This window comes from Podarcis bocagei, assembly GCF_964188305.1.
Source record: "Podarcis bocagei genome assembly, chromosome: 7".
Lineage (NCBI taxonomy): Eukaryota > Metazoa > Chordata > Lepidosauria > Squamata > Lacertidae > Podarcis > Podarcis bocagei.
The window spans coordinates 78090587-78101175 of NC_138132.1; the positions used below are offsets into that span (position 1 = coordinate 78090587).

The 10589-nt window shown below is 43.3% G+C and overlaps 1 protein-coding gene across 1 annotated transcript; it reads left to right on the top strand.

The window, feature by feature from the left end:
• The first annotated feature begins 397 nt into the window (after window positions 1-397).
• Window positions 398-10589, top strand: LOC308591152 (centromere protein S-like). The gene is given in 7 exon segments (XM_081201774.1): window positions 398-443; window positions 446-498; window positions 502-582; window positions 1326-1449; window positions 2778-2811; window positions 8275-8341; window positions 10109-10589. Coding segments are annotated over 7 exon segments (549 nt in total). The 5' UTR covers window positions 398-412; the 3' UTR covers window positions 10268-10589.

Here is a 10589-nt window from a genome sequence, read left to right on the forward strand (position 1 = left end):
TATTTTCAAATGTAAAAGTACCATTATTTATTTTCACTCATAAAAAGTTACCCCTTCACAGAATATCAGGCCGATATACACAGCAATATAAAAGCATTTAAATCCCACCCCCGCTAAAAGCAGAACAAGGACAAACCGCTTAGAGGTTTTACTACAGTTAAGCAGTTCGTTAAGTAAATTAAATTAAGGTGGCTGGCTACTCAAGAACATTGCAAACAGCTGGGTAGGCCCGTTGTCATAAAATTTCGCTAAATAAAATATGTGACCCACAGCCCAGCCCCCATCCTATCCCAGCGCTTTGGGGCAGAAAAGCGCACCGAGTCCCGCGCCCAACAGCCATGTGGCCCTTCCTCACAACCGCCCTGCCCGCCACTTTCTCCCGCCATGACAGGTCCCTCCCTTCCGCCCGACGATGACCCGCCCCCTGCCCCAGCTCTTGTTTTTTTACCTCAGAGCCTCCGCCGCCATTACCGCCCCGAGGGCGCGAGGAGGCGGGGCTGAGCGGGAAATTCGAGCGCCGTCTTCGCTCTTCGCCGCCTTCAGAAAGGGGCTGCCATGGAGGCGGCGGAGGCAGACACCCAGGTATGGGGTGCGGGGCGCTGCGGGTTCGGCCCCCTCCGCGCTACCTCCCTCTCCCTAGCAATGGAAGCGCACCGCGTGTTCCAGAGCGTGTGCAGAGCGCCGTTGCCTTGCCAGGGTGAGGGAGGCAGCGGGGCCCTGCGCACGTTGCAGCGCGTAGCTTCTCCAGCCTCAGGGAAGAGAGAGGGTGCCCCGGGGCATGTGTAGAGTGCTGTGCCATTGTTTAAAATGCGTGTGAGTGAGAACGCTAGAGTCCCGTTATTTTTCGTTTTGCATTTGCGATGTTTAAAGCTGTTCTGGTTATGTTATGTGGATTCCCTCCAACCACCGCTCGTAATTTTAAGAAAACAAATTCATAGGATAAACTGTTCCCCTGGTAGGACAGTATTTGGGAGATCTGGGGGTTTTCTCGGGGAGTGGGTGGGGCGCAAGGGGGTGCAAAAGGACAAGATCCTTTACAATCGATTATTTTATGATGCCCTTTCAGTCATGATTCCAGTGAAATAGTCTTTATTATCTCAAAGCAAGTGTGTTGTTCAGACGTGCACAGTTTATGCGACCCTCCCACCAAATATAGTTCCATTTAAAGTATCCTTTGCTGCCTGCTTTTTGTGACTGCAAAAAATGAGGTTTCTCAAACAGGTGTCAGGCCACAGTGTGTAATGCCTGTGTGTTGTGCAGGCCTTGTGTAATGCCTAGGTGGGTCAGTGTGTGAGTATCAAGTTTTCTGTTTTGTTTTTCACCAGAGATTGAAGGCTGCATGTCATTATACGGTCGCTGGCCTTTGTGAAGAAGTTTCACAAGACAAAGAAATTCAGTTCAGTAAACAAACCATAGCAGCTATTTCTGAGATCACCTTCAGGCAGTGTGGTACGGCATATATTTTACAGATATCTTTCTCCCCCATAGTTTCATTAGTTTATTTATTATTAATGTTGCAATACATATATGAAATCTTTCCATATTGATACATATACCATTAGATTTGTAAATTCACATTTTCACATTTCATTATGTACCAACATTTATCCAATTCTTATTTCTTGCCCTGTGTCTTCCCTCCACCTTGTTATTATTTTGTAACTTTATTATTGAGATTGTAATTTTGATACTTTACAGATATCTATATTTGCCTGTAGGAGCAATCAGTATTTGTGTGTTGTTTTTTAAAAAAATAGAACTGAAATTAGATATGTATAGAACTGACTTAATGATTTCTTTTTTTAATTTTCTGGCACTAGAGGGAGTACACAAGATGAGTTCTGAGAAATCTGTTGAACAACAGTGCAAATGTCAACACTGCTGTACAAAGCCAAATTAACTGTTGCTTTAAAAATCATTTTCTTTGTTTCTCGGGCTGCGTGTGTTCTGTTGCTTAAGTGAGCTAGGGTATCTTAGGCACGATGAATCACTAAAAAAAAAAAGTTTTCTAGTCCTCTTGAGGGTGAAGGAAAGCTTGAAAAAGTATTTACAATGATGGGTGATAGCTCAGAAATCAGAACAGGAGAGAACGAATCAGGACTTCTACCACCAGACTGAGATTCTATCAGTCTCTGAACAGCTTTAGGAGCCAAGCCAAAGTCAGTTGTTATCTAAGACCAGATGACATCCTGTTAGTTCATAAGGCCAATATTTTTTTTGCCCAAAGCTCCTGATCTTGGCACAGGTTTCTCAGTCCATTATGATAGTCACTTTCCCCTCTTCAGCTACCTTGCACCTTGTGACACCCTGCCCTTAACTTTCTGGAGTGTCTTCCCCTCCTCATCTTGTGCTCATGAAATTACTTTGTTTTTAGGGTTGTTGTTAGGTTTTAATCCCAGCCAAGCAGACACCTTTCCCTTCTGTCACAGAAGTTGATCTGCAAACATGCTGGCACCTTTGTTCCATACTTAGCAGCACAATACAGTAGATTATCAAATCTCCAACATGGAGACATCTTGCTAAAGCTGCAGCCCAACCCGTAATCCCACTTACTGGGGAGTAGGTCCCATTGAACTCAGCAAGATGTTCTTATGATGATACTGGGGACCTGGTGATGATATACATTGTGAAACTTTTCCTTAGGCTGAAAGGTGCCTCATATGTTAGTAATAGATAACTGGCCAAAAAAATTGCTAAAATAATAAAACTTAACATTTGCCTTCCAACACTAAAAAGGGAAAAAATGTTTGAGATTCCCCCTCCCCTTTGTTTTTCAGAAATCTTTGCAAAAGACCTTGAAATGTTTGCTAGGTAAGTATTGCGGAAATATGTGCTACTTAAAACTAGACATTGTGCTTATTAATCTGGTGAGAAATCTAGAAAAGATAAGAGGGTACCTCCAGACAGCTATGTGTTGTGCTGCTTATCCATGCGAGTTTTTCAGAGTACACACAAAGTCGTCAGCATCAAAATATCAACCTGTATTCTACCCCATCCCATTTAATTTGCATTTATCATAGAATTGTAGAGTTGGAAGGGACCACAAGGGTCATCTAGTCCAACCTCCTGCAATGCAGGAATCTTTTTGTCCAACGTGTGGCTGGAGCCCACAACCTGAGATTTAGTTTATGCTATACTAACTGAGCTATCCAAGAGTTTAGAAATCAAGCAAACTTGTTGCCAATTACCTGTTTTCAATATCTGAATGTCCCGTTTGCAAATTAAGCCCCCATCTGGAAGTACCCCTAAACCTTTCCTCCCTTTCTGTACCTACTTTTCCCAGAAACCAGCTAATGTTCTTTTTTTAAAAAATAAATATTTATTAAATTTTCACAAGTTTTAAAAACACATACAATACACACGATACAAAAATATACATACAGTAACAAACAAACACTTATAATTTCAACTCCTTTTTCCCCATAAACTTACTTCATCGACTTCCCCATACCTCCCCTTTCTGCATTCCAATTCCCAAAATTATTTCAGCAAATCCTTCCCCTTAATTTTATCCGGTTTTTCCCTTTTCATGTCTTTTACTTAATCTTTAACAGCTGTAACCCTTACTTTATATAACCACAACATTTTAACATTCATTAATTTTGCAATATTTCTTAAGATAAATTTTAAATTTCTTCCAATCTTCTTCCGCCGTCTCTTTCCCCTGTTCTTGGATTCTGTCAGTCATTTCAGCCAGTCCCATGTAGTCAATCACTTTCATCTGCCACTCTTCCAAAGTGGGTAGATCTTGTGTCTTCCAATACTTTGCTATGAGTATTCTTGCTGCTGTTGTAGCATACATAAAGAATGTTCTGTCCCTCTTTGGTACCAATTGGCTGACAATGCCCAAGAGAAAGGCCTCTGGTTTCTTAGGAAAAGTACATTTAAGTACCTTTTTCATTTCATTATATATCATTTCCCAGAAGGCCTTAATCTTCGGGCTCGTCCACCAAAGGTGAAAGAAAGTACTTTCAGTTTCTTTACATTTCCAACATTTATTATCGGGCAAATGATAGATCTTTGCAAGCTTGACTGGGGTCATGTACCACCTATAAATCATTTTCATAATATTCTCTCTTAAGGCATTACATGCCGTAAATTTTATACCGGTGGTCCACAACTGTTCCCAGTCGGCAAACATGATGTTATGACCAATGTCTTGTGCCCACTTAATCATAGCTGATTTAACTATTTCATCTTGCGTATTCCATTTCAGCAACAAGTTGTGCATTCTTGACAAATTCTTAGTATTGGGTTCTAACAATTCTGTTTCTAATTTTGTTTTCTCCACCTGAAAGCCAATTTTCCTGTCCTGCTTGTACAGAAACCAGCTAATGTTCACTTTACTATGCAGCGTTGCTTCAGCAGTTGTGCTCTGTTGGGGCTCTGTTTTATTTATTTTGTAGTCTGAATGCAGGTTATTGATTCTAGCCTGTAAGGTTTCTTTCTCTTCCCCACTCACTTACATTCTTATGAAGCATGGTTGAGTACTTAGCTTAAAAACTGTCCGTATGTTCCCTCAATGTGAATAATTCTCACGTACCCTCAATTCTTTGGCAGGCTTTTAATTTCCCCCCTCCCCATTTTAGTCTTGGAATTGCTCTGGAAGTCAGTACAAAGCACAAAAATGTATCTTCACAACACAGACAAATAGTAAATTGCCTAGAGGATAATGAAGCCTTTGTGTTGAGTCTTGCCTCCTAAGAGCAGCCTTGTGGGTGGATTGTGTTCTGCCTAAAGTAATTGCATGCAGGTGTTATGCCTAACACAGCACACAGCAGTTGGATGGTCTCCTTTTGTTGGCTGCAAATTGAGCCCCTTCACGAGCCGGTGAGTAGGTGGTTTGTTTTAAGCTTTTCAGAAGAGTCTGTTGTGTGAGGTGTCTTTCCATGTGATAGAACCCACCCCTCCAGTCTGTCAAATTAGAGCTGTTGGTAATCTAAAGTGATTGCCATTATGTTCTTTTATAGAAAGGTTTGACTTCCGGAAGCTGAAAACTTGTTTGATACTCGTAAGTAAGTGGCTGGTGGAATTGCTTACTTCTTTGAAGAGGCTGCTTGCTCTATCAGTGTTCTAGGCTTGTATCCTTGCAGTTAGGAAGCATGGCCAGAACAGAGGGTCACAGAAACAGATACAGTGGTACCTCTGGATACGAACGGGATCCGTTCCGGAGCCCTGTTCACATCTAGAAGCAAACGTAACTAGCGACGGCACGTCTGCACACGCGCACGTCACTTTTCGCCGCTTCTGCGCATGCGCGTGACATCATTTTGAGCGTCTGTGCATGCGCAAGTGGTGAAACCTGGAAGTAACGTGCTCCGTTACTTCCGGGTTGCCGCAGAGTGCAACTCGAACACACTCAACCCAAAGCACATTCAACCCGAGGTATGACTGTAGTGGGAAAGGTTCAAAATCATAACATTCAGACATTTTAAAAATAATATCTGGGTCCTCTTTCCTTTTTAATGTGCTTATTCCTGAGCTGACAGACTTCCTTTTACTTCTCCCTAAGATTACATGGATGGCTATGGGGCTTTTTCCCCCCAGCTGGAACTTGCCGTTTCCGGTACTTTTTAGGTAGGCGCCATTTCCATTCTAAGAGAATGAGGGAGGATTTTATGGTGAGTTCCTTCACCTCTTTTTCTAGAAAAATAGCACTGAATGGATGACATTAAATAATATCCTAAGCATGAATTTGGCATGCAACTATCCAAACCTCTTGCTTTTGTTTGACCAGAGCAGGCAGAAAACAGGAGCAGAGCAAATTTTACTATATCTTAGTGTATTAACGAATACTTCAATAGCTGTATTAAATTAATGCTGTTATTTTTGCACTGAGCCTTTGGAATAGAGTGAGCTAAGGGACCTACTTAGTTTTGGTACACTGCCTAGGAGCCAGCAGATAGTATCAGGTCGCTAATCCCTTTGGCAGAGAGTGCTGTGGACTTCATTGAAGTCATCATTTTATGGCTGGGTTTGGGAGGTGTTGCTGCGCTATCTTAACTTTCTAGCCTTGTTCAGACTTGTCAGCAGCACTTTCAAGGCCCTTGTACGTCTCCACCCACACTTTAGCCTTTGACGTACCTGCTGTTGCTCTCCTAGGCCTTGCCCTTCTTCACACCTGTCCTGCTGCTAGAATATTATTTGTTAGTTCTCTTTGGAGACCATCTAACCCAGTGTATTTTTCTGGGCCTTTTTACTCATCTAGATTTGCAGCTTCCAGCTCTTGTAGCCACCTGCTTGTGTGTCTGTCCTGCTGGATCACTGGAACGTCAATGAATTTTTTGGTAGTTGTTGCAGATAATGATGTGTTTGCATAATGACTCGGTGTGTGATTGTGTAAATCAAGTAGCACTTGAATGGCTTGTAAAGCACTTGGGGTACCTTCAGCCAGTTTTGTTTCATTAGATTTTATATACACAGTTTGCTGAAGCAACCCCTCCTCTGCCCACCCCCAAACAGTTTTGTCTGAGAGCCCCAAGAAGCTTTGAAAAGCACAGATAAGATGCTGTCGCAGTGAAGCCTTCCTGTTTTTCATCATAGAATCAAAATGGAATAAAAGGTGCTTCAATCCAACTTCTTGTCAACTAAAGAGAGAATCACAGGGGTTTCCCCCGCAATGCCCTTTCCAGTTTAAATTGCCATGTGTAGATTCAGATATTTATGTTCCAGCCATATGTCTGCCTATAACCCAGTACCTCCTGTGGAACAAGAGAGGGAGATGGCAGGGTTTTATTACACAGCTGCGGCAGCACACAGAATTCTCTTAAGCCCATCCCCTGCATGTAGAAAACTCAGTCTAGATGTGCTACCTTCTCCCTGATGTACTTGTTTTCTACATGCAATGATGATCTGTAGCACTAATGTTGCTTTGTAGAATGTGGTTTACCCTCTACCTGTAGTGTGAAGTTGTATAACAGGCTAGGAAGGATACTACCCTGTGACTTGCTAAAAGGAAAGATGGGGATGATATAAAATCAGGATTCCTGCCAGGCCAAGCGAGGAACGCAGTGAAGTTACTAGTGTGGCACAGTATGACCTGGCTGCTTTTTTACCCAGTGACTATGGAAAAAGCTGGTGAAAGAACCAGCATTATAGCAGCAACTACCGTATTTTTCGCCCTATAGGACGCACCGTCCCATAAGACGCACCTAGTTTTTTGGGGGGGAAATAAAGGAAAAAAAATTATTTCCCCCCCAGGCGCGGGGCTGGGGCAGCCCGAGCTTCCCCCGACCCCAGCCCCCAAACAGGCAGCTCTCTGCAAGCCGTGGGAGCCCAGCGGTGGCTCCCGCTGCTTGGGGAGAGATCCGCGAAGCCTGGACGCGCTGAGATCAGCGCGCGCAGGCTTCGGGATGCCGGCAACTCTCCCCAAGCAGCGGGAGCGTTCCCGCTGCTTGGGGAGAGATCCGCGAAGCCTGGACGCGCTGAGATCAGCGCGCGCAGGCTTCAGGATGCCGGCAACTCTCCCCAAGCAGCGGGAGCGTTCCCGCTGCTTGAGGAGAGGTCCGCGAAGCCTGGAGAGCGAGAGGGGTCGGTGCGCACCTACCGCTCTCACTCTCCAGGCTTCAGCGAAAGCCTGCATTCGCCCCATAGGACGCACCCACATTTCCCCTTCATTTTTGGAGGGGAAAAAGTGCGTCTTATAGGGCGAAAAATACGGTAGTTAAGCAGGAAGACAAAGCAGTGGCAGGGGCAGATCAATGCAGCCTGAGCCATACAGGTGGACTCAGCAGCTTCCTAGGCAAGCTCAGTCCAAAGTGCATTTGTAATTTCTTGAAGTGACACATAAATATTGGTTCTTGTGGTGATTTGAAAATGTCCGGTTCCCTATTGGAACCAATAGTGTGACTGAATGCTCTGTGATAACAGGATGACTGCCATCTTAGGGTGGCAAAAATATCTGAGCCAGCCCCAGAGAGATGACGGTATTGAGAATCAAGAGCTACACTTGTGGTTGAGAGTTTATCTGTAGGGTCAGCAAAAGTCAGTGAGTAGAACAGGAGAGTGATTGGTCGAGGAGGGACATCAGAATAAGATTGCTAATTCAAGCCAAGGATGTAGCATAGTCGCTAAAGGTGTGCTAAAAAAAATGACCCTAAGTTTGCTGCTTCATTTACCAGTGAGACGTAACAAGTAATGTTAACATTGCCTTGGCTGTCCTTTCCATAGTTTCACAGTCAAATAAGCCCTTTCACAGATAACATTTTTAAGCTCCAGCAAACTGCTTGTGTTTTAGTGATTTTATGTTTGTTTTTTTGTTCCCACTTTACACAGGCATGCAAAACGAAGTACAATCAACCTTGAGGATGTAAAACTTTTAGCTAGAAGGAGCAAGTCCTTGGTGAGATGAACCTCTTGGTTTCTTGGCACGTTGTTCAGAAGTCTTGCAGTTTGTTCCTAAGGATGCCTTCAGACAAATTAACATTTGTTGCCGATGGAGAAACTGCTTTCCTCTGTTATTGTTCCATCCCAAATGTCACCCTTGAATGTCTGTCTTCTGCTTTTTTCCTCTTTTTCCCCCTTTGTCATGCTTCTCTGAAGTGTAGTGACACATGCTGGACTAAGGAGCAGCAGTCGTTGTAAGTGGTTCAAAACAACCATAAAATGCAAGGGTGAAGTGTGTGGCATTTCTACACAAAGCTCAAATAGATAATGACCGTCTACTGCAGCAGTGATTGTTGATACCTCATTCCTACTAGTTTTTACTGCATTAATTTTGCAGCTGTAGAGGGAGAGAGAACCTTGGTCTTGATTGAAGCCCTGATATGTGTAACAAAACTTTGTGATACCTTTTAGTTCTGCAAAACTTTCCCTTTTGCAGCTCTTCTGTTTGAAGAGTGGTGACTTCCTGGTTAGCAACAGAATGTCCTGGGTGACTGAAATTTTCCTGGACCCTTGGACTGATACTAAATGTTAGCAGAGATGAATGGCTGCTGTCAAAAATAGCCCTGCTTCTCCTGGTAGCTCAGGGGTGGGGAAACTCAGAATGATTTAGCCCCCACTCATCAGCTGATGAGTGGAGGGTTATATCCTATTGCTTTGCTCATACGCACCATTTCTCTGTAGAGTATTGGTGGGTGTAGCCGACACAAAATTTAACCCCGCCTATCGGCTGATGTCATCCATCCATTGGAATAATGTAAGCTGATTGACTTGTGGCTGTGGTTTTGAAAAATTGCCTGATGGGTCAAATTGGAACCCATGGCAGGCCAAGATTGGTTCATGGACCAGAGGTTCCCATCCCTGTAGTGACATCTAGCAACACAAAATGTGGGATGTGACACACTCATGTTGCAAGTTTCCCCCCACTTGTAAGGGCAATCTCAAAGCTTTTATGTTGCTGCACATTGTCAAAAGGAGATACAAAGCTGCTGTTATCTGGGGTAGCTGTCTCTGTGTGTATGTTCCATAGCATCTAGTCCTGGCCAGGGTTTGTTTATGCATGAGAAGGGCTGTGTTTTGGATCTAGGTGTTCTCTGAGATGTTTATCTGTTCCTTTGTAAAAAGAGAAGGAGAAAGAGAAAGTAGGATTTCAGTTTTAAATGCTGTGTGTTTTTGCTAGCCTTAAGGTAATCTAGGCAAGCCTTTCCACCCCTCTGTGCAATATGCAGCTACAAAGAAAAGGCTGAGGGGATGCAAAGGGTGCAGCTGATTTGTGTGTCCTTGAACTAACAGCTGCAATACGGCTTAATTGGGCATATAACGTCTTAATCAGGAAGAGCAAGACAGTTGTGCCCCTCTACACTCTTAGATCACAGCTGTGCTAGTTAATAGCCCCTTGTTTATACTTGGTTGCTATTAGTGTTGTTCTAATTGGTGTGTGTGAGAGAGGGGAGAACAGTCCTGTATAAGCAAAAGATCCAGAAAAAGATTTCCTACTCTTGATCTAACTTAATATTGTCTACTCTGACTTGTGGCAACAGCACTCCAGAGTCTTGGACAGAAGTCTCCTATTTGCTACCTGACTGCTCTGCTGGAGTTATTGGGGACTGAACATGCAGCCTTCTGCATGAAAAGCATGTGCTCTTTCACCAACCTGTGGTGAGGAATGCTCTCACTAATTGATACTTTGCCCCATAGGTGAGTAATAAAAACTATTTCTTTCTAGCTGAAATACGTCACTGAGAAGAGTGAAGAAATTGCTTTGAATAGCCTGGAAGAAAAAGAGAAAAGGAAAAAGAAATCGGGCTCTCGGAAAGGGAGAAGAGCCTCTGATGAACAGGAGGAACATGTGGTGGCTGAAAGTGATGATTCCAACATGGCATAATTTTCTCTTATCAAGACTACATCATTTTCAACAGGGAGTAATGAGATCCTGGGACTGCCTTAGGATCTTCAGTTGCTGCTTGCCCTTGGGTAGAACCCTTGTGGTTTTCATTAGTAAGTAAGCAAGCACAATGCAGTTGGTATGCCAGTTCCATTTCTTACAGCAGACATGAAAAATAGATGCGTTGAACATTTGGGAAAGAGAGATTTTAAGCAAATGGAAAACATTGATAAGTCTTTTCTATTTCACTTTACTTAAACACATAATGCATTGTATAAAGGCCAAAGGTCATAACGTATTAAATGTAATTAGATGTGAATAA